This window comes from Talpa occidentalis, unplaced genomic scaffold (assembly GCF_014898055.3).
Source record: "Talpa occidentalis isolate TD23 unplaced genomic scaffold, MPIMG_talOcc4v2.1 talOcc4.6, whole genome shotgun sequence".
Taxonomy (NCBI): Eukaryota; Metazoa; Chordata; class Mammalia; order Eulipotyphla; family Talpidae; genus Talpa; species Talpa occidentalis.
This window is the reverse complement of record NW_023604972.1, coordinates 121,088,067-121,112,775: the sequence shown is the minus strand read 5'-3', so window position 1 is coordinate 121,112,775 and position 24,709 is coordinate 121,088,067. Positions and strand designations below refer to the sequence as shown.

At 38.8% G+C, this 24,709-nt stretch overlaps 1 protein-coding gene across 8 annotated transcripts in view; it reads right to left on the bottom strand.

The window, feature by feature from the left end:
• CPLANE1 (ciliogenesis and planar polarity effector complex subunit 1) overlaps positions 1 to 19,503 on the bottom strand; it is a 96,368-nt gene extending 76,865 nt beyond the window's left edge. For 6 of the 8 annotated variants that reach the window (XM_054688344.1, XM_054688348.1, XM_054688346.1 and 3 more), the window contains exons 1-16: positions 19,441 to 19,503; positions 17,080 to 17,205; positions 16,022 to 16,157; positions 15,787 to 15,906; positions 15,138 to 15,370; positions 13,988 to 14,094; positions 12,644 to 12,800; positions 12,102 to 12,205; positions 10,869 to 11,051; positions 9,098 to 9,347; positions 8,769 to 8,921; positions 7,868 to 8,634; positions 7,136 to 7,344; positions 5,505 to 5,585; positions 1,346 to 1,510; positions 162 to 335 (exon numbers count right to left, since the gene is read on the bottom strand). In XM_054688344.1, the coding sequence (XP_054544319.1) occupies positions 162 to 335; positions 1,346 to 1,510; positions 5,505 to 5,585; positions 7,136 to 7,344; positions 7,868 to 8,634; positions 8,769 to 8,921; positions 9,098 to 9,347; positions 10,869 to 11,051; positions 12,102 to 12,205; positions 12,644 to 12,800; positions 13,988 to 14,094; positions 15,138 to 15,370; positions 15,787 to 15,906; positions 16,022 to 16,157; positions 17,080 to 17,160 (2,920 nt within the window). In that variant the 5' untranslated portion in view covers positions 17,161 to 17,205; positions 19,441 to 19,503. Of the gene's footprint in view, positions 1 to 161; positions 336 to 1,345; positions 1,511 to 5,504; positions 5,586 to 7,135; positions 7,345 to 7,867; positions 8,635 to 8,768; positions 8,922 to 9,097; positions 9,348 to 10,868; positions 11,052 to 12,101; positions 12,206 to 12,643; positions 12,801 to 13,987; positions 14,095 to 15,137; positions 15,371 to 15,786; positions 15,907 to 16,021; positions 16,158 to 17,079; positions 17,206 to 19,027; positions 19,103 to 19,440 lie in introns of those variants that run through there. The other 2 variants (XM_054688345.1, XM_054688350.1) reach the window with 2 other exon arrangements.
• Between the last annotated feature and the right edge of the window lie 5,206 nt (positions 19,504 to 24,709).

The window sequence follows — 24,709 nt, the reverse complement described above, 5'->3', positions numbered from 1 at the left end:
CCTTTCTCAGATCTTACTCATTCGCAAATAGTCACTGAACATCTATTATCTGTCATCATATGCTGGAACAGTATTATTTCCACTGGACAATGGTCCTCCTATAAAATGATTTTAAACAGTATGTGCAGAAATAAAAGTGAAAAAAATTGTTTATGTATTACCTGTGTTGATATGAAGTGGAGGCAGAACATTTACATTGTGAGGTGGCAAAATGCCAAGCGTCTGGTTGGTGAAATAGGCAGCCATGAATCGAGCCATGGATTGGATGACCCTCACTGCTGCCTCAGGATGAACACTGCCAGTCATTCCAAAATCACAATGAGACTTCTCAGGAACTAAAGGGTGTATGAATCAACCAAAGGAGATTCTGAGCAAACTATCAGAAACTAATTAATATCTAAGTTCCCAACATTATGCAAAATAATTTTTTTTCTGGGATGAGCATCCATAGCCTATACATGCTAATTTATAATAGTTAGTTATACTTCTTGAAGACAATAGAACAAAAACAACCAGTTCATAATTATGTGCACAGACATTTAGAAACTACTTATGACTTGAAGTGAAAGTTTTATTCAAAAACATGGAAGGGGGGCCTCCCTGGCAGCATAGGGGTTAAAGTCTTAGTGCTATCAAACTATCACCAGCCACTGTGGCATGAGTTCAATGCCCAGCCAGGGAGCTAACCCACATGGCACAGCACACCTCTCCTGACTTGCCTGCTGCTCCCATCAGCAGTGCATTTCAGTAGATCTGCCTGTTCTGCTCCCCACTCTGTCTCTGGTGAATCCTCTCATCCCCCGCACCCCTGGCCTGTACCCCAGCTCTTGTATGCATAAATAAATAAATCTTTTAAAAATAAGCATTATAAATATATTATGCATATGTTCATATATCTTTCACTCTGGTTACTGCTTAATTTAAGTAAGCCTTTTTTAAAAAGAGCAATCCAGATAATCTGTAATCTCTTAAACAGATATTTAAAAATAATCAGAAGACCTCAGAAAGTGATTTTCATTACTTTACAAAGCCATTTTGAGCAACAGTAAAGAAAATATGAATACATTAAGTAAAATACTTGGGTTTTGTGTAACAAATACTGGCTGGGAAAAAACAATTATATCAGTTGAGAAGGCAATCATCACCAAGCCCTGGGGATTCAAAGATTAAAAAAAACAAACAAAACTCACAATCCTTGTTACTGAGAAGCTGACAGCCCAAAATTCACCATTAATACAACTTAGACACTATAGAAACAGATCAATGAACTTCTATGTGCAATTTCAACTCTAAACCTATAAATACAAAAATAACAAGGTTAAACATACTGATATGAAAAGCATACCTGAACAATCTTTATCTTCTTTTATAGGCAGTTGGGACCATTTCAGTATTTTTCTTACTAGCTGATCACATAATCCTTGTGCATCGTTTAAATTGTAACAATAGAGGTAGCAGTATAAAAGAGAAAGATAATAGCGTATCTGAAGATAACATGTCCTTCTTCCTCCTTAAAGAAGAAAGAATTAAGCGTAGATTAAAAACACATTAGCAAGGCAATGTGTTCTTGACATGGGTGCTAGGGAGCAGTGCTCTATGAAATCCATCAAGTTGTATAGTCATGTTACTGAAATTTTCTGTATCAATTTTATATTTTATTAAGATAAAAAAACAGATCAATACTTTGTTCTTTTTCATTTTAGGTTCTAAACAATTTTATTTTCTTTCATCTGGCCCTAGGATAACTAAGATTTTATCCAAAGAAAACTGTATATCCTCACAATCTCAGCATTAAGAACCACAACAATTATCTCAAGGACACAATATAGGAAACAAAAGGGAACATGATTTTTGAAAAAAGGAAAAAAGAGGGCCTCCCCAGTGGCGCAGTGGTTGAGTGCTGGGTTGCGAAGCTGCCCACAACCTCTGCAGCGCCGGTTCGATCCCCGGCTGCTCCCTGGCCACCAGAAGAGGGGCCCACATGGCGCGCAGACCTCTCCTGCCACCCGCTGGTCCCCTCAGCAGTGTACTTCGGTCCTTCTGCCTGCTCTGTTCCCCGCTCTGGATCTGGTGAATTCTCTCACCCTCCCGAGCTTCTGACTGTACCCAGTGCTTGTATAAATAAATAAAAATAAATCTTTAAAAAAAAAAAAAAGGAAAAAGAAACCATACACATATCAAGTAGACAGTCAAAGGGACTTCCCGAAGGAGAAGAAACAATATACAATAAACAGGAGTCCCTGACCACTGCCTTCAAACATCTGAAGGATGTTTTGGCTTGAGACTGCTGGCTGTCTACCCTTTAGCCATTCCTCCTGAGTTAAAAAATTACAATTCTATTTGGGGTTACACTGCACCTACAACACAAGTTCTCATTAGATGTGGATGTTTTGAACCTAGAGATACTATTCCGTGAACTTCCAGAAAAGATGCTTAAAGACAGGTGGTTCACATCTTACATCAGTGAGAATGGCACATATTTAAAAAACTAGCAACAACAAATGTTGGCGAGGTTGTGGAGAAAAAGGAACTCTTCTGCACTGTTGGTGGGAGTGCAAACTGGTCCAACCACTATGGAGAGCTGTGTGGAGATTTCTTGACCTACTAAACATAGAGCTTCCATATGATCAGGCAATTCCACTCCTAGGTATTTACCCAAAGGACACAGAAACATCAATTCCAAAGAGCACCTGCACCCCTATGTTTATAGCAGCACTGTTTACAATAGCTAAGCTTTGGAAACAGCCCAAATGCCCAAAAATAGATGACTGGATCAAGAAGATGTGGTACATATACACCATGGAATATTACTCAGCATTCAAAAAAGATAAACACATGCAGTTTGCAGCAACATGGATGGCGCTGGAAGGGATCATGCTCAGCGAAATAAGCCAGAAAGAAAAAGAAAAATACTGGATGGTCTCACTCATAGCAGGAATCTAGAAAACTTAAATAAGGGACCAGGAAAAAGAATAACTATAAGAAAGAAAATATCAAAAATCAACAAACAACTATGAACCAGAGATACTCTATGGGGGGTGGGGGGCGGGGAAAGGCGGGATTGGGGTCAAAATAAGGGGGTTGTAATTGTATGGGAAATATAATTTAAATAAAAAAAAAAAGACAGGTGGTTCAGCTAGAAAATGAAAGCTTTCTTGCTCTGCTTTCCTTCATTCTTCGGCTGCATTGTCTATAGACGTGATGGCTGGCATTCCAGAATCCATCTTGGCCATTGTACTAGCCTCGAGATGGGAAGCAACGCACCAAAGATGGAGTAAAAAGTAATCTAAAGGAGCACTGGTCCTCAATGAGATCTTATCAGTCCAGGCTGTCAACTTTTGGTCTCCATGCATAATAAAAGAGAAATAAAGTTCTTTCTTATTGAAGCCACTGCTATGTTTAATCTCCATTTCTAGAACCCATTTCTTTTTTTTTTTTTTTTTTTTTTTTTTTTTAATAGAGGCATGCTTTATTTATTTATTTGTTTGTTTGTTTGTTTGTTTTATACATGCACTGGGTACAGTCAGAAGCACGGGAGGGTGAGAGAATTCACCAGAGCCAGAGCGGGGAGCAGAGCAGGCAGAAGGACCGAAGTACACTGCTGAGGGGAGCAGCGGGCGGCAGGAGAGGTCTGCGCGCCATGTGGGACCCTCCTCTGGTGGCCGGGGAGCAGCCGGGGATCGAACCGGCTCCTCGGGCGCGGGCAGCTTCGCAACCCAGCGCTCAACCGCTGCGCCACCGGGGAGGCCCCTCTAGAACCCATTTCTAATTAATATAGTAGGAAATGATATTAAATGAAATATAAGGCCTCCCTGGTGGTGCAAGGGGGTTAAAAATGTAACCTATGAAGCTGTCCACAGTCACTGCAGTACGAGTTTGATCCCCGGTCGGCCAGGGAGATACCCACATGGTGCAGCAGACCTCTTCTGACTCGCCTGCTCTTCCCCTCAGCGGTGTATTTCAGTCATTCTGCCTGTTCTGTTCCCCACTCTGTCTCTGGTGAATCCTTCAATCCCCACACCTCTGGCCTGTACCCCAGTTCTTGTATGCATAAATAAATGAATCTTTAAAAAAATAAATGAAATATAAACAATGTAACTCAATTTTGAAAACTTTTCTTCATCAGATACAGATCAGAGGCTGCCAGAGGAGAGGACAGGGGCAGGAAAAACAAGTTAGGGAGGTGAAAAGGTACAAACCTCCAATAATAAATAAGTCATGGAGCTGTAATATGCAACATGGTGACTATAATTATAATACTGAATTGCATATTTAAAAGTTAATAAACCTGAAAGTCTTCATCACAAGAAACAAAATCTGTAATTTATGTATGTATGGATGTCAGCTACCCTTACTGTGGTGATCACTTCATAATGCACACAGATTTATCAAATCATTATGTTGTACACCTAAAACTAATATAAAGTTATGTCAATTATACCGATTTTTTCATGTTAATTATACCTCAATTAAAAAACTGTTAAATATTGGTTAAATAGATGAATGAATAAAACATACAAAGCCATGACAGTGAGAAAGTAAATCTAGTAACTGACCAAACCTCACTATGTACTGTTGCTGTCAGGATAAGTTCAAAAGTCATCAGCTGAGAACTTCTGACAACGCAGTCACATTCTCAGTCCTTCATCACAAGAACTATCACCAGTTTCCAGAATCCACACCCCCACATTCTCATCAAAAACTCCACATAATTCCACATAACCCAACAATAAATCTCAGGAGATTCTTAAGGCTGAATTACTTAAAGGCAGAGACCCTTAACTAATGTATCTCTAAGTATGTAAGAAGATGATAAAATATTTGATCCCTAGTCTTTCATATAGATACTTGCAGTTTCTCTAAAAGGCAAACACCCTTAACCCCACTCCCCCCAAAATTATTTTATTTAGGATCTAAGTCTCATTTTTCCCCCAACAATCAATCACATCACTAACCAAAAAAAAAGACAGAAGGAGTCTTGTCTACAGATAAGAGGGGAGGGTGCTACAAATCCTAAGAATATTATTAATTTTAAGTATATATGACAGTCAAGATGCCTAGAATACGTATTACATTTATGCATTAAGAAACTGTTGAGGGGCCTCCCCGGTGGCGCAGCGGTTGAGCACTGGGTTGCGAGGCTGCCGGCGACCGCTGCGGCGCCGGTTCGATCCCCGGCTGCTCCCCGGCCACCAGAGGAGGGTCCCGCATGGCGCGCAGACCTCTCCTGCCGCCCGCTGCTCCCCTCAGCAGTGTACTTCGGTCCTTCTGCCTGCTCTGCTCCCTGCTCTGGCTCTGGTGAATTCTCTCACCCTCCCGCACTTCTGACTGTACCCAGTGCATGTATAAACAAAACAAACAAACAAACAAATAAATAAACATGCCTCTATAAAAAAAAAAAAAAGAAACTGTTGAGTATTCATTAATGTGAAATTATTTTAAGCTATACAGCATGCTAAAATGTTTTTACATATTATAGCAAAAATTTGTTAATACTTCACCACCTTTCTCTTGTATTTCTTGAAGAGATTTCTTCCATATTTGAACAGCTTTTTCATATGATCCTAATAGGAAACATTCTTCACCTACAAAGGTTTTAACCAACAATTAGTCATGGTGATTACATGACTATAAAAATTTACCATTTTAAAATTCAATGCCTGGGCCTCCCGGTGGCACAGCAGGTTGAGCACAATGCTGTAAAGCTGTCCACAGCCTCTGCAGCGATTCCTGGCCCGCCGGGGATATACCCACATGGTGCGGCAGACCTCTCCTGGTTCGCCCGCTGCTCCCCTCAGCAATGCTTTCGGTCTGTCTGCCTGTTCTGCTCCCCATTCTGTCTCTGGTGAATCCTCTCACCCTCCCACGCCTCTGGCCTATACCCCAGCTATTGCATAAATAAAAAAAAAAAAATTCAATGCCTATATCTCAGCTTGAATTTATTTTGAAAAACAATTGCAACTATTTAATAAAATTAAGGCCCATTTAACAGTATTGTTTATTCATGGGGTGAAAATTTGATTGTAAGTGTGAGGGAGAAGGGAAGATGGTGTTGGAGGAAGCTCCATGATTTGCTTCAGTGAGAACAAAACTGAGAAGTCCAAACAGACACTGAGCTCAGATGATCCCACCTCAAGGGATGAAAACAGAGTGCATCAATCACCAGTATGTTTGAACAAGAGGAACAGAAGAGACACAGAAGAAATTAAAATTAGAGGAACAAAGTATGAGTGTGAATAAAAGGTGGCAGCTCCTGGGCCAGAAACCACAGAGGTTAGGACTGATTGCTGTGGATCTAGCTGCAGGACAGTGCTGGGAGAACCAGGCAGATGAGGACTCCTGTGAGAAAGAAAAACATCAGGCACAATCCCCAACACCACCTTCTCCTGGGAGTAGGTGCATATGGGGACCTAGTGGATAAAGTGAAGCTATGTGGCATGCATTGGGGCTGCACGGAAAGTCATCTTGTAGACTTCAGAGACATACATCTGAGCCTCAGAGAGCAGAGCTAGCAGCACTGACACAGGCACAAAATAAGCCAGGACACAGCACTCTCAGGACCAAGGAAGCCAAGCTTATACTCATTGAAGACCAAGTTATACATTAATGCTCCCTGACATACTGGGCCATCTCCTGGAAAAGTGGAAGTGCTGCAGCTGTAACATTCCAAATAATGGGAAGATGAAAACACAACAAATGGCAATGGAAGATGCGGTATATATACACAATAGAATATTACTTAGTTTTCAAAAAAGATAAACATTTGCCATTTGCAGCCACTTGAAGCATTATGGATGGAGCTGGAGGGGACTTTTCTAAGTGAAATAAATCAGGAGGAGAAAGACAAATATTGGATAGTGTCACTTATATGTGGAATGTCGAGGAACAAAATAAAGGTCAAATACAGCCAAAATAATAACAAACCCTAGAAATCTGATGGTAGAACTGAGGTTCCATGGCAAGAACAAAGAATGGGCAAGAACAAAGTGGGGAGAAGGATCAATGGACTATAGTGGTGGACCATGGGTGGGTTTTGGTGGTGGGTATGGTAGAGCTTTTATACTTCTGAAACACAACACTGTAAAACAATATTACCTCAATAAAAAAAAAACAAAACTGGTTTTAAGATACTGACCATTGACAGACTTAAGGTCTACAGTTTGGTTCAAGGAAACTCCAGCAGTCTGTAAGTTAGCTTGTATATGACATAACAAGGAGTTGACGGTAGATGCTTCCTGTGTCATCTTTTCAGTTAACTGTGTGTCACCTTCGGTAATTTTTCGATCTAATTGTATTTGATAACATATAGTTTTTTTGTACAATATTCTCCAGAGAATAATCAATCTGCACAAAAATAATCATCAAAACCAAATTTCAGAATTAGGATAAGAATGAATATAGACTCCTTTTTCTTTTGCCTTATTCTTCACTGAGGTAAAAAAAAAATATACAGACTAATCAGATTTTAAATATAGCCAAATCCACAGACAAAAAATGCATATTATTAAAATCTTCATAAATTCATCGCACACTATGTTCATTTTATACTTGCCTAAACCAACATCTCAGCAGTCTCATGAGTGCCCAAGACTAATAAAATACCTATGGTGAGTAACACTTGTGATGTACCCTAGATATTTTTAAATAAAATATCTATAACACTGAGTGCTCTATGCTAATTGTTATAATGAGAGATACATGGTTTGGGGGTGATAAAAATGCTGTAGAATTAGGGTTAAGTTCTACACTCCTGTGACTATACTGAAAATCACTGCATTGCACACTTAAAGATGGTGAATTTTACAATGTGGAATTATATTTCAAATTATATTTCAAATTTTTTACCCTAATAGTAAAGTAATTATACCTGTGTCCCGGCTGATGAACAAAATTTACTACTTGAGGGCCAGTCTTGAAAGGTGAGTTCCAACAACAGTTTTCCTGAGAACCACTATGTCGAAACATTTGAAAAATGGGTACCACCAATGAGTCTTGATTTACTGTTCTACTTCCATCTGTGGATGCTGAAATAACTTCAGGTTGGAGACTGTAAATTCCATTTAAATTATTAGCTACCATTCTGAGTAAATGAAAACAGGCTAAAAGCTTCTCTGAGAATAACTGACCCTGTTGTTGCTGAGTCAGCAAAAGTTTCATAGTATTTGAGGTCAGCTTCACCAAATGTTCCACATTTTGTTTATATCTCAGATCCCAATACTGGATTGATAAACACTGATGAAAAAGCTGAAGGACACAAAGTACCCATGTATTATGTCTCAGGCTCTTGCTTAAAAAGAGATCAAGTTTGGGCAAGGGACATTTTATAAACTGAAGAATATAGAAAAGGTGAGTGATACAAACTACTGTGTAATTTAACATTAAATTTTTTTCTGGCACATTTTTTGAAATTCCTATAGCCCATGCTGCAAGGAGATTTTTCTGGACAGAATGCAGTTCTGTAATGGTTTTATCTGTATCCTCGGTATTATCTTTTGCATGTATCGTATCAAACATAGATGCAAATTCCAGTCTTCCCTCCTCCACACTACTAAACAATGAATCATTTTTATGGTTCCAAGAGAGTAAGTTGTCTGGAAAGTGTTTGTCTTCATTAGTTTGTTCTGCTTCAAAATCCTAAAACATGAGTGAAAAAATAGAATCATCTTGCTGTTCTCAGATTCTCTATAACAAAAGAAGAACAAAACATACTTCTTGAAATAAAGTCAATCTATAAATGTTCAAGTAAATCAAACACTGTTATCATGTACCTGCAAATCTGTTTTTTCATTTAACTTCATTGTTTCTTCTGCCTGCAAGAATCTAGGGACAGTAGTATTACCCGAGCTTTCGTTTTCTTGGTATTTTAACAGGCTAGACCTTAGAGAATCCAGTGATCGCAAGTTCAGTCCTTTGCTTTTGGGCTATCGAAGAGAAGACAAAAAAGATTTCCAAGAACAAAATCTTTCCCATAATTCTATCACATGCAAGCAGAAACTCCAGATAACTATTTACACTCCAAGGACATATGTCAATGTAGTTTTAAATCGAAAAAGACTAAGAAGCAAACTTTATTAATGATACCAAAAAAGCACCATACCTTAGACAATATCACACTTTGGTATGTTTTCTCAAGTCTCTGGGTTGAATCAAGCAGAAGTGACCTCATGAGCACAGATGGAGACATGTTGTCAAGAAATCGAAGGGTCGTAATCATGTATCCATCAGAAATAACGAGGTAGGGTAACCGAGAATGTGCTTTTACAGAAAATCTCTGTCTCATAGGATCATTATCAGAAGCTGATGAATCTACAGATTTATTTGAATCTTGAAATGTAAACTGCTGTGGTCTAGTAAAGAAATATCAAAAATTCAAGAATTAGAGAAAAAAATCCTATTATTCCAAAGAAAAAGCAAAATAATAAGTTACAGAAGGATAAAAAAAGCAAGTAAATTAAACCCCCAAATATTAAATGTTTATATATCTGGAAGGAAAACACAAGTAATTAACATAAAGGCTTATACATTTTTTAAATTATTTTTCCTGAATTGTGGCATTTGCTCTATTTTGTTTTTAATCTATACACTATTCCAGAAAAGAATTAAGGCAGTACATTTTTACTATTAAAGAAACTTAGTTAACTTTACTTAACTATACTGTACTTCCTTTTCACTCCCTCAGCCCTAAAAGGCAATTATTGTCATCTTTGCTACACAGTAAAAGAAACAGACATAAAGACTAACTTACCAAAAGTCACATAACTGGCAAGTAGAAAAAACAAAATTTGAATCTCAATCTTTCTGATGCTAAAGTCAAAATGCTACTCAATCTCTCAATTAAAAAATTAAAATATAGCTAAATTATAAAATCTTAAATTTTTTTAAAGATTTATTTTATTTATTTATGCATACAGGAACTGGGGTGTAGGCCAGAGGTACGGGGAGGGGTATATGTGAAAGGATTCACCAGAGACAGAGTGGGGAGCAGAACAGGTGGATCTACTGAAATACACTGCTGAGGGGAGTAGTGGGCAAGACAGGAGAGGTCTGCTGCACCATGTGGGTCACCTCCCTGGCCAGTGCTGCAGTGGCTGCGGATACCTTCATAGTGCTGAGACTTAATTTCTTGAGCCACCAGGGAGGCCTTAATTACAAAATCTTCTATGTTTTCTTTTCCCCAAAGGGAAAAGTTTCTATATTTCATATTCCAACTTGATTTTGAGTTTTTAATGTAAGTAAATGTTCTTCTTTTAAAACAATGACATATATTTTTTTTCTAATTTTTTTTTAAGAGAGGCATGTTTATTTATTTGTTTGTTTGTTTTGTTTATACATGCACTGGGTACAGTCAGAAGCGCAGGGGAGGGTGAGAGAATTCACCAGAGCCAGAGCGGGGAGCAGAGCAGGCAGAAGGACCGGGGTACACTGCTGAGGGGAGCAGCGGGCAGCAGGAGAGGTCTGCGCGCCATGTGGGACCCTCCTCCGGTGGCCGGGGAGCAGCCGGAGATCGAACCGGCGCTGCAGAGGCCGCGGGCAGCTTCGCAACCCAGCGCTCAACCACTGCGCCACCGGGGAGGCCCCACAATGACATATATTTTTACTAACATATCAAGAAACAAATACTTTAGTGATATTGAATATTTAAATAACTATACTTACAGAGTCACAATGTCAAATTTTCACTGGGATTAAGCCACAAAAAGAAATAGAAGAAAACTATAAATAAGAAACAGATATTGACACGGACAGACTCAAAGAAAGAAAAAGACAACCTTAAAGATGAAATTATACATATACAAAAAAAAACAGTGAAAATAATACCAAAAGAGAAAAACTTGTGTGTCCAAATTAAAACAATTCAAATGTCTCACCTATATGTTATTAGTGGGTGAAGTGGAATAAATTCTGCTGGCCCAAATTCTATAGAGCAACCAAATGTAATTAATGTTAGGAGTTCACCTTGGCAGGTCAATAAAATCAGGGAGCCACGTTTTAACATACAAGCCAGAAAAAGACTATCATGAGTCCAGCTGATATCACCTACCCAATAAGACCTGGAAAAAGCAAGATAAAATATTTAGAAAGGTCTCTATAATCTTTTAAAAAATTTATGCTGGGCTGTTACCAGGAACAGTCGGACACTTTAAAAAATGAGAGGAAATATGAACAGTAGGCATTTGTCACATATTTTTATGCATTATACTCCCTAGAAAGAAAGGTTTAAAAAAAGGGGTAATCTGCTCATAAACATCTACTTAACACAACATACTAAACAGAAATTTACTTAGATTCATAAACAACTCATAAGATGAAAATACTCTTTAAAAGATTTAAACTTTTTAATCACTCACATTTTAATTAGAACATATTTTAATTCTACTGGTGTCCACAACTAAAATCTTCTGATAGATTAAAGGTCAATGCCATGCCTCTCCTCTCTGCAGGCAGCAAAGGAGTCATTACTACTCAGTAACTATCCAGTCATGTTAGTGTTTCATAAGACAAAATTTAGTTCCTCATGTGAATTAGCATCCTTAAGTCAAACAGATCACTGAACTGAGACCAGGAGTACTTTGAATACTTTGGGAAAGGATCTTTGGGGGTGGGAGGGCAGGAAATGAAAGGCAGGACTAGATGGATCCAAAAAACTTGGAAATTCAGAGAAAGGCACAGAAAATATTCAGAAAAGGAAATTTGGAGATCCAAGATGAAATCTTTCTATTCTATCACCTGTGGAGGTTCTGGTCGCAGCTCATATGCCACCCATATCACCACTGAACTTACTAGGGACCCATATGAAGAGAATGGCAACTTTGTTTAAAAAGCTAAAAACACCTTAGCTTCCTTGAACATATGATGGTCCCCCAATTATTTCATGCTCTCAAGTCCAATATTTCTATACATTCATATTTCCACTCCTGAGAAACACATAAAGAAATAACAGAAAAAGAAAATATTTGTTCAGAGAGCTTCCACCTATGAAGTACAAGTGCTGAAAGTTGCATTATTCATCTAAAATCCTATACCGGATTATCAGACACTAAAACTTATTAAATTCTTGGATAAAAAATAAAAACATTATTTAGAAATACAAATGTTTTCACCTTACAAGTGTAGCTGGAACCACAGGATTCTTATTACTACATCCTTTAAGGTTGCCAGAGAGAGTAACAAAATTCAATGTGTTTATAAATAATATCTGAGTTGCCTAGAAAGATAAAAAAGATAATGAAACCATTTAATTATGCTTTAATCACTATTTATAATTCTGGAGTCTGATAGATCCATTATTATATGAATAAGCTACAAACTATTTAGTGAGTCTTTCCTGACAAGGCAATACTGACCACCTTAATCCTCCTTCTCTTTTATGCTACATTTTAAGAAAATAGTTATTATTTTGCCTTTCTTTCCACCTTTTAATTTAGCCTCTTTTCACTTCTGAAGGCCAAGTTTTGAAAATTAAACCACTAATATAAATAACTTTACCAATCCACAATGTTAAACTGAATCGGAAAACACCAATTTAAGGAATATAAAGCACTAAGGGGAAAAAAAACCTATCTTCAGGGCAGGGGCGGAAAGGAATCTCAAAACTAAACTAACTCTTTTATTGGTGACTTTTCAACACACTCCATTTACTGACCTTTGGGTCTTTCTGATTAAGAGTTACTGCCAGGGTAAGGCCATCTCTTGAAAAGGCAGAAATTAGAGCTCCTCTTGATTTAACTGATTCGCATTTAGGAATTAAACTGCATAGAAGACAGTCTTGTTGTGCCCAATGAACAGCATATGGCAATGACCTATGAAGGAAAGTAATGAAATAACTGTAAATAAGTACAGGGCCTCTCTGGTGGCACAGCGGTTGAGCGCTGGGTTGCGAAGCTGCCCGCAACCTCTACAGCGCTGGTCCAATCCCCAGCCGCCGAGCGAGGGTCCCACATGGCGCGTAGACCTCTCCTGCTGCCCGCTGCTCCCCTCAGCAGTGTACTTTGTCAGTCTGCCTGCTCTGCTCTCCCCTCTGGCTCTGGTGAATCCTCTCACCCTCCAGCGCTTCTGACTGTACCCAGTGCTTGTCTAAACAAATAAATAAAAATCTTAAAAAAAAAAAAGTACAGTAACATTTATTAAGTTAGGACCTAGTCCATCAAAAAAATGAAGAGTCCTTCATGTGCATATATCTTAGGGGGTGTCTTAGCAACCATTCAGAAATTTCATATAGGGCACAGCAAGCAATGGCCAGTTAAACAGGCTCCGTATCACTTGTGATAGTGGTGGCAGGTTCTGTAGCCAAGCCCAAATACATCTGCTTCCACCAAGGATTTAAGCTGGACACATATTTCTAGATGATAGCAAGTATCTGTACAGGGATTTAAAAGGTGGAGACAGGGGATTTGGGGGTAATGGCAATGTTCTACGTTTGATGTGACTATGGTTACAATGGTTACACAGACCTATTTACCGAAGTCAACCTAGTTCATCCACTTAATATTTGTTCATTTTACTTTACACAAATTAAACCTTAAAAAAGCATTGTTAGCATAAAAAATGAGGAAAAAAACACAATTTTACTAAATCTTACTTTGATATTATATGCTTATAATGTATTCTATTTTAATGAGCTTTTTATACTAAATAAACTGATTTTTAACAGAAAAACATTTGAGAATTTAAATGGTAGGCACAAATTCAAGTAAGTTATATTCCTTTCAAAATGCAATTAACTTACTTTCTAAAACAGTTACTTTTATAGTCCTAAGACCATAACTGGCTTATCTTTTATGCATTTTCGATGTGAAGAAAGGAAACAAAATAAAAACTCTGTAGACATTTATAAATGAAGTCTAAAGAAACAAAACAATACTTACAGGAAGAAAGGGTTTCTAAAATCTCAGAAGGAGAAATTCATATTAACAATTACTTATCTTTTTGTATATATAGGCCAAAATGATCTTTTAAAAGGCACAGAAAATAGAAAAATTTACCTCACCTTATGGGTGTAAATCCATTTTCATGCCAACGAATTGACAGAAATGATAATTTCAGATATTCCCCAGAATAAAAAGTAAATGAACACAAGCAGCAGTCTCCAAATAACTGTAGATAAATTTAATATACTTTAGTACATAGTATATAATTAATATACTTTAGTCTTTAATATACTTTAGTACATAATTAATTTGAAAATATATCAAGATATATAAAACATATTTCTCATCATAAATGAAATAAATGCAAACTATCAAGCTACTGCTTGTATTTTTATTAACATTAAGCATTAAGCCAAGAGTAAATAATTTACTTTTGAGTCAAAGGCATCCCAAATGGAAAATTATTCTAAGTAAACCCTGCCATTTACTGTGACTGTAACTTAGAAAGATTCCTATATTTTTCTCTTCTTTGAACAGTTAAATTAAATCACCACGACCCCTAGGGGTGGGAGGAGGTAAAGGAAAACAATGAAGTGTCAAAACACATTCTAACAGTAGTGGATTGGCTAATAAAATGTTGGCCCATACATACAAAGAGTTCCATGCAGCTATTTAAAATATTTTTCAGCTAATGAATGTGTTATTTCCTGGGATTTAAGCATATTACCTAATATCAACAATTCCAGCTTATTAAATTACAAAACTAGGGTCTCTCTGGTGGACTAGGGATTAAGTCTCAGAGTTATCACCCCTGCGGCCTGAGTTCTATCCCTAGCCAGGGAGCTGACCATATGGTGCAGCAAACCTCTCTTGTCTCACCTGCTGCTGCCCTTAGCAGTATATTTCAGTAAATCTACCTGTTCCACTTTGTTTCTAGTGAATTCTCTCATCCCCTGCACCTGTGGCCTACACCACGGTTCATCTATGCAAAAATAGGTAAATCTTTAAATAAAAAAACAAATTATAAAACTAGTTCTATTTTAAAACTAAAGAGAAAGGAAATCTCTAAGTTCAAACCACTTTTAGTAAAGTTTTTTAAATGTGAGTGGAAAAATAACTATCTTTTCAACAATAATTTTAGAATTACTGTGCCAATTAATGATAGAGATGAATAGCCACTATACACTCTGCTAAATAGCTTCAGACAGTGTCTGTTCCTAAAGCCTGAGATCTCAACTTTTACAACATCTTGTCTAATTCCAACTTTACCTCATTTTTTATAAAAACAGCATGCACTACAGCTTCCTTATCTTCAGTGGAAGGCAAATGAATTGTTTCTTCTGGTATGATCTGGGACCACTGACCCTCCAATGAAAGGCTTTTGGAAGATAAGATTGTCTTGAATTCCAAATATTCCCAAAGAAGTATACATCCAGAAGGAGTTATAAGCAGAACTCTTTTCCCATTTCCAGATACATACAAATATAGTTTCCAAGAGCTTGCTAAAGGAAAAAAAATTAAATCTTTGAAGTCTGAATTCCTCCCAGAAAGTACATAATCTATCTATTCTACCACAACCAACTCAAATGATGTTCCACTCAGTATTAAAATTAGACCACTAATAATATATTAAAAGTACAAATAATAAAAACATTTATCAAGTACTTATGTGATATTAGGAACCCACTACTACCACAGATATGTTAGGCATGCCAGACTTTTTTCCTTCAAGATGAATCCAATGTCACATATAAACACCCCCCCCCAAAATACATACTTATTTAAACACAGACATATATACATAAACACTATATATATATACACATACTTATACACATATAGTAACAGGAAAATGTTTCATCTTGTTTGCCTACTATTTATCAAGCTAAACTGATTTAAACAACTAAAAAGTTCCCACCTACTGCAGCTTTAATCATTTCTTTAGGCTTTTCAGTTGCTTGTATAGTTTTCAAACAATCTTGATCTTTGTTCCAAAGGAAAAGGTCCCCTGTAGTGAGTACCCCAGCCAGCCAGGCATCTGTTTTCAAAAAGGAAATTCAATACTTATAATCTAATATTTCCCTTAACATTACTTCAGATTATTTAAAAAATAAAGTTACTCTAGCCTCTTGAAAATATCAGTACTACTTAACCATTACTGGATGTTGTTAGGACAATAACATCCTTCAGCAAAGGCTGCAGACTAGGAATTTTCTTCTTTGTCCTTCCTGAGAGCAAGTCAATTTCATTGATGAATTTATCATCCAAAAGAAAAACAGCTTCATTTTCCTGAGAAGAAACATGTGAGAGACATAAAAGATAATTTATTTTTTATAAGATTATTCAACCTCTTATCTAAAGTATCCCAGGAAGGAAAACAAAATAATAACATTCAAGACAGATTATACATTTATACTATAAATCATAAAAATGAACATTAAGGTTGATTAGGTAACCTAAAGATATTTCACTCTACCTTGAAATACCTCTTATTAGAATTACTAGATGGAATAACCTAGGGGTTGCATTTAAAACTCCTTAAAATTTAAAACTCCAGCAGTGTCTTCTCATTTTGCTAGCCAAATCAGGGTTATCAACTATTTAACCTCATCAATTTGAATAGTAGTATGGACAAAGTCTTTAATATTTACTTAGATTAAAATAGACATGGCTTCTGGAATTCATAAACCCCTAGTTCTGATTATTTTTATTAACTAGAAAAAGTATGTTGTTTCAAATTAATTCGGTTCCCACATCTTCCAGGGGTGGTTTTCAAACCACTAAACCAGCAGCTACCCCAGACCTCCTGAACCAGAAACTCTGGAGTGACACCTAACAATCTGTATTTCATAAGATCACCTGGTCATCCTCAACTAATGTAAAGTTTGAGATTCACTGTTCTATAGGAACCTAACATTGTAATTATTCACAAAAAATATGACAATAAACACTAATTTTTAAATTTTAATTATTATTTGTTCTAAGAAGAGTTTAGGTTTGCCCACTTTCCCCAAGGTGAGGAATTTATTCCATATATTGCAATGTCATAAAAACTACAATAGAAAGGAACTTCCACTAACTGTTTTGAGAGTGTTTTTTCTAAAGATGGTGCTATATACTTTAAAGGCCATGCAACATTCTTAAGTCTTAGAGGTAAGGCCACATTTAATATATACTAAAAATGACATTGTAGGAAAAAAGAAAAACCTACCTGTCCCAACCAGGAGATTCGTGGCCAGGGTTTTTTCTGTTTTATACTTGTTGAGGTCAAAACTTCTAACCTTATCTCCATGCTCAAGATATCAGTGTGCAACTAGATAAGAACAGTAACCATATGCTATTAAAAAAAAAAGACCATAAGTTAATACTTGCTACTAAGGATCTTAAAGTTTTAGTGAATAACTTTTATAATCAGCTCAACTCTTTACAAGGTAAAATACTGACAATGCAGTCAGCATTTCATCTTATATCTTGAGTAGTCAAGCAAAAAATACTTGCTTTCTTGACAAACTATTTATTCTCAGACAATGAAGATAAACATGAACTAGGAAAGGATCTTGACCATAAATTTTCTATGTGTTTTGCTTTTCTCAGTGTGGCAAGTTGTATTTTCCCACAATGGCCACACAATATCTCCCATCTCATGCTCTTCCTACTGTGTGACTTTTGACAGTTCTCACGAAGTGTTCTGATCTATGCCTCATTCCTTGAAATTGGTGGGATTTTACGATTATCTCCACGAAGAGTAAAATGAAAGTGATGCTGTTTTTCCCAAGGCTCATTCATAAAAGGCAACACAACTTAAACATTTCTCCCTGGAATAATCACTCTTGAAGCCTCAATCCTCACATAAGCAGTCAAACTGCCCCTAACTGTAAAAAAGTCCAAACTAGTCCACATAAAAATACTAACAGTAAAGAAATCTTGACCTAATGGACAACATCTCAATCTAGGGGCAGACATTATGCTCCAAGATGGGTTGTGACAGCTTTAAAAGGACATAGCATTAATTATACAGCATTCCAGTCAAAAACCACAACCCTAAGTCTAATCCAAACTGAGAAAAATTATATAAAACAATGGGTTGTTTTTCCTTTAAAATGTCAATGTTTTGAGAAACAAAGGCTCAAGGACTATTCCAAATTAAAGAATATTAATAAGACAATCAGATGCAATATAATAATTTATAATGGGCAGGAACTGATATCCAATACCAGAAAAGAAAATATGCTTCAAAAAGACATTGTGACAAATGAATTGGAATATGCACAAAACTGGAATATGCACTATCTATAGCACAGATAAAATGCATTAATGTCACATTTCCTGAATGTGTGAACTCTTATTTATGTAAAAGAATATGACTGCTATTAGGAACTGCGTATTATACTAAATATTAAGGCAGAAAGAGGCATGACTTAGCTCACAATGAGTTCAGAAAAAATGTATCTGTGCACACCTGAAGAGAGAACAAAATATGGACAAAATATAAACAACTGCTTATTCTGAGTAAAGGCAGAGAAGTTTACACTATTGCAATTTTTCCTGTAAACTTAAATTATTTCAAATTAAAATCAGGCAAATGTGAGTATGACCGAATATTAATGCTGTATCAAAGAATTAATGTAATTTTTGATGGTGTGTGGTATCTCTGTTGCAGTTAGTTTTTTAACAGTCCTTAATTCCCTAGATAGGGGAATATGTTTAAGTGTACACTTAAACATTCAAGCCAGGGATTTTCTTTAAAACATTCCAGATGTACACTTATGTTTAGTAAAGGATCAAGAAAAAAAAGCCATTTCAAGATGTGAGAATAGAGTCCTACGGATTCAACTGATGGTGTTCTACCTTTCATTTCTTTTTTAGTTGCATTGTTTTTTTTATTGGGGTAAGGCTGGTTTACAACACTGTATATAATTTATAGGTTCACACCTCAGTCTTCTAGCTTTTAGAACGCTAAAAATCACACCCTGTCAGCCAGCAAGGGTGATTTCTACTACACACTGAACGTGCACGCAACACACAAATGCTACAGATGAATATGAACAGACAGCACGAGCCAAGTAAAACGAGTTAATGGAAGAAAGAAATAAAAATAAACTCAATCACACCAAATACGTTAGGAGGGGAAACTGGTTCAGTCTAGCCCCCCAAAATACCTTTGATTTAAAACACAACGGCGAATGCAATTTCAAGAAAATAATGCAAGTTCTTCTGGGGCTCCCATGCCCGGCTCCCCACTAAGGTCGGGTCCAGGAGCTGCCCAGGGCCGCCGGCACAGGTCATTCCCAGGCCCGATCCTCCGCGCCCTCGCGCCCCACAGAACTGGGCCCAGGAAAAACGAGGAGCCGGGGCCGAGATTGCGCCCCCAGGATGGGGAGGCGGGAGGGGCTGGGGGCGCCGGGGCAGGCCCGGGGCGGCGGGCGGGCCAGGAGCAGCCGCGCAGGGGCGAGGGGCTGCGGGCGGCGGGGGGAGTCGCGAACGTGCCACGGGGGCTTGGGGATCCCGGAGCCCGAGGACGCCGGGCGCCCTAGGGAGCGGCGGGGGCGATGAGGGATCTGTGGGCAGTTACCTCCGCCAGGGCCCGGCCTGTCCTGGGGGGCGAAGGAGCAGCGAGGCCCCGCGGCAGGCGACAGCGCGGCGCGCGCAGCGGGGAAGGCGACGGCCGCGGGCCCGGCGGGCGCCCTGACGCGAGCGGGCGTCCCGGCGACGGCGCGAGGGGAGGGGCGCGCGCGGCGCTAGGGCGCATGCGCGGGGCGCGCCGCCAGCGCGGGCGCGAAGCTCGAAGTGACCTGGCTCGGGCGGCCTCTCCAGAGAGTGTGCCTGGGTTCGGGTCCCAAGTCCGGCGGGTTCGGGCCCCCAAGTCCGGCGGGTTCGGGCCCCCTAGCCCGGCGGGTTCGGGCCCCCTAGTCCGGCGGGTTCGGGCCCCCTAGTCCGGCGGGTTCGGACCTCTAGTCCGGCGGGTTCGGGCCTTCAGTCCGGCGGGTTCGGGCCTTCAGTCCGGCGGGTTCGGGCCTCTACTCCGGCGGGTTCGGGCCTCTACTCCGGCGGGTTCGGGCCTCTACTCCGGCGGGTTCGGGCCCTCAGTCCGGCGGGTTCGGGCCCCTAGTCCGGCGGGTTCGGGCCACTAGTCCGGCGGGTTCGGGCCCCTAGTCCGGCGGGTTCGGACCTCTAGTCCGGCGGGTTCGGGCCCTCAGTCCGGCGGGCTCGGGCCCCAGTCCGCCGGGTTCGGGCTCCTAGTCCCGGGCCCCCGCCCCTCGGCCGGCTCTCGGTATCCCACGGCCTCTCGCCGCCTGCTCAGCCGGGACGCGGTCCTCGGATCCACGCCTTTTGAAGGCCGGGGCAGTGGCCTCGCTGGACACGAAGCCGTTAAGTAATCGACTGCTAAGCAGTTCACGGGTGTCACCTCGCTAGTGGGGACTCCACAGACCCAGCGAGCCACTGTCTGCTCCAAGGAAAGGAGGTGTGGCAGCACGCGCCCCCCTAGGGGACTCACTTACTAGTTGTCGCTTCTTTCGCCCCAATCCTGATCCAGAGGACTGACTGGGCTTCGAGATCACGATGCGGTCGAGAGCCTCTTATCCTGCAAAAGCGTTTTTGTACAGTGTCGATTGCTGTTTCTCTGCCCGCCCTCTTCACACGCTGTTGTTCCTAGTCGGATATTTGAAGGCGTTTTGGCTGTGACTCTTGCTTGGCTAAGGATGCTCAGAGGAATTTGCCGAACTCTCTCGACTGGAGAGCCAGCAAGTAGACTTAGCTTAACAAAGGATACAGGGCAGGAGGACTAGCACAGCGTCATAAACTGCAGCGCTCCCTGAGTCTTGCGGGATGTGGCAGCCTGGATACCAGCAGCTCATAGTATTTATCTCAGCAGATTGTGGAACTGAGCAATTAAAATCAGTCATTAAGTCAGAGTTGGGAATTGAGCATGCTGGGCTCTTCATCATTATACTATTATACAAAGGTGAGTTCAAATGCCATTCTCTGTGTGGTGTTTGTTGAGTTTGCAACCATTTGGTCGGGCAAAGTATGTGCCAAATGAGCAGCACTGGCATTACCTGGGAGCTTGTTAGGAAAGCAGATCTCAAGGTTCTACCCACTTCAGGCCTATCGAATCAGAATCTGCATTTTAACAAGATCCCCAGGTGATTCTTGGCTCATTAAAGTTTAAGAAATATGCTCCTTATTCATTGCTAATTGAATGCTCACTTGACTCCTCACCAAATCTGTGATGTATCTCTGAAGGCAAGAAATACGCTGTTGTTTTTGTATTTTACGCACTTGTGAAACAGGCGGATAATTGTCCACCAAAATCATTTCTTGTTTTACTGGGTATGTTGCTAATCTTCTTTTCCCATACTCCCTTGCAGTAACCATATGACTAAAGTTCTCGCCAGTGCAACAGATATATTGTGTCATATATCAGGACCCAGATCTTAAGATTCTCTTTTCCCTATTCATTTGGCTAGACACTATGCCAAACTATGTGGGAATGCCTTCATAGTTTGATTTTTGTCTTTAAATAAGTGTAATATCAGTAGTTGTTGTATCTTGTGCCCTTTTAATTTCAAGTCTAAATTGTCTTCTTGTTTAAATGGCAATAGTTGTTTATTCTACTTTCAGAAAATCCATCAGGAGACAACCCACAAAAAGATATAAAGTCAAATACAAAGAACAGGCCTGATACTTTGTTGTTTTAAAATTTATATATTTTTATTGCAGTAACATTGGTCTAGAACACTGTATGATTTAGGGGAACAGGCACACGCCTTTTCAGATCTATGTCATCATACGACACCCACCATCAAAGCACTCATAGTCCTTATAATTTAGCCCCTTCCCCTTTGTGTCCTCCCCCCCCCCCCACCTTTCTCCCTATCTAGTAGTATCAATTCTGCAGTCATTTCTAGGGTTTGCTTTGGTTTGGTTTTGTCACTTCCTTTGTTTTGTTTCTCTATATTCCACACATGAGAGAAATCATCTGGTATTAGTCTCTCCTCACTTACTTCACTTAGCATAATCCCTTCCAGTTCCATCCATGTTGTCACAAATGGAGAGTGCATCTTTTTTGTAGCTGAGTAGTATTCCACTGTGTATATATAGCACATCTTCTTAATCCACTCCACTATAGGCACTTGTTGTTTCTCTAACTTGGTTATTGTAAATAGTGATGCAATGAACATAGAAGTACATATATGCCTTCAAATTAGTGTTTTTCCATTCTTCGGGTAGGTACCTAGGAATGGAATTGCTGGGTCATATTGTAGATCTCTTTCTAATATTTTGAGGAACCTCTGTACTGTTTTCCATAGGGGCTGTACCAGTCTACATTTTCATCAGTAGCGTATGAGGGTTCCCATTTCTCCACACCTTCGCCAGTATTTGTTGCTCCAATACTTTGGCTATCAAGACAGGACACAGGAAAGAATATACATGATTCTAGGTAACGTTCTAAATTTGATCCTTTGGTAGTTACTTAAGCGTGTCACTTTGAAAAAATTACTATAATTGCGTAGTTTTCCATATGTTGTTTCACTTTAAAGTTTGATTTTTTTTTAAAACTGCCATTTAAACAAAAATAAAACTGCTGAATAAAAAAAAAAGGGGGATCCCTTTTATTAGCTCCCAGATTGCTCTTTAGAGGATGAGTAGGATTTTGATAGAAATGTGGAGGAAGATTGAGTTCCATTCCATCATATGGAATAAATGTAGGACATATTCAGGACATGTAAATAAAGCACCTATGGCAGATCATAAGTACAAGACAGCTTTTAGTCCTGGCCTAGTGGGTTTCTCTGAGCACTTCTGCTCTACACTTAGAGGTGAACCTCAGCAGCCACGTTAACAGCATATGTTCCTGTCCCCGCACTGTTGCAGGTCATGGCAAGTTGACCTTCCTGTTGATATTGTGTTGAAAAACACTGTTAGCAATATCTGAGTCCAAAAATAATTCAGAAGACTTGGACTGCCAATGTAAAATCATTTTAGGAACCAAGCTTTTAGCAAAAAACCAGCTTATTTAGCTTCTGTTTTTTTACAAAAATGTACAAAAGTGATTTTCCAAAACTATCTGACAAGTCTAAAGAACTCTTTTTGCATTTATAAATTAAAAATTCTAAGTAATAAGAAAGCATTATGGCAATTTAATTGGTAACATTTTTTCTTGGTAATACATACTGATGGTTAATGGTATTGTAGATTAAATGAAATATTTAATGTTCGGCATGGGATTATTTTTTCCATAAAATAAGTTTTTTATCATTGAAATATAGAAATGTTTTAGTCTGTAATTTTGATAAACCTCTTTTTTTTAAAGATTTATTTATTTTATGCATACAAGAGCTGGGGTACAGGCCAGAGGTATGGGGGGTGAGAGGATCCACCAGAGACAGTGTGGGGAACAGAACAGACAGACTGAAATACACTGCGGAGGGGAGCAGCAGGCAAGTCAGGAGAGGTCTGCTGCGCCATGTGGGTTGCTCCCTGGCTGGCCGGGAATCGATCTCATGCTGCAGTGGCTGCAGATAGCTTCATAGGTTGCGTCTTAACCCTTGTGCCACCAGGGAGGCCCCAAACCTCTTATTTTCTAATCAAAAAAATTTTTACTACTCACTTGGTTTTTCAACATACATAATAATGTTGCCTTTATGTGGAAGTATTTTGAGATTTTTGCTTATATTCATTCTTTTACATTGTAAAGCTTATAGCTTTTTTTTTTTTTTAATAATTGCCAGCATCTCAATAATTGTGTTCACTTGAAATGGTGTCAGGATGGGTTACCATAGTTTTTTTCAGCGTATGAATTATGCAGAACAAATGAGGTGGCAAAAAATTAACTGTGCTATGTGAAAACAATGGTTACTGTCATTTGAAGTGCAAAATTATTAAGTTTGTGTTGCCCTAAACTAGTCATTGTTTTAAAATACGTAGAATTTAAAAATTAACATACATTGTGTCACTCTTCAGAAGTGATAATCATGAGCATATTCTTTTTTCTCCATTCATGACCCAACACATTAATTCTATTTTTTCATGTAAATTGATCTTGCAATACAAAATATATATATTATTCAATTCAGCAACATTCAGTGAGGTCTTATTACTTGCATTTCATTTGCTAGCCAGGAAAATAAAGGGCTGAAAAAGACAGTTCTTGTCTTTAAGAAGTTCATGTGTTTAAGTGCTTTATTAACAAACTAAATAATTCACACCACTCATTCAAATAGCATTTAATTAACATGTAAAGTTTATAGAATATGGAGTAAGTATCTATGACAAATACCAACCAAGTCAAGAAAGAGACTGTTAACTTTGTAGAAGGCATGATATATCCCAGGGCAAGTTTCCTTCTCCCTACAATCATGTTTCCCTACTCCCTGGGGGGTAATAACTATTATGCCAGCTTTTATAATCACTTTGTTTCTTTATGGTTTCACCATGTGTATGTACATATTTAAACAATCCAGAGCAGGTTTTTAGTCTGTTTTTAAGCTTTGTGTAAGTGGAATCATACTTTGTATATTCTTTCACTACTTGATTCTTTTACTAAGCACTGGTTTGTGGAGACATGGTATTTCCTTGCAGGAACATACCACAAGTTATTATTGATTTAACTGTTGGAGATTTTGGTTGTTTCCAGTTTTTGGCTATAAGAAGACTGCTATGAATATTACTGTACAAGTTTTTCTGTGGACATTTTATTTTTCTAAATATCTAGGTGCAATAGCTAGGGATTCCTGGGTCATATAGTATGTGGTTAACTTTAATTGAAACCATTGTTTTTCCAAAATGGCTGTACCATTTTGTATACCTACTAATTATGCAGTTAACCTGTATCCTTG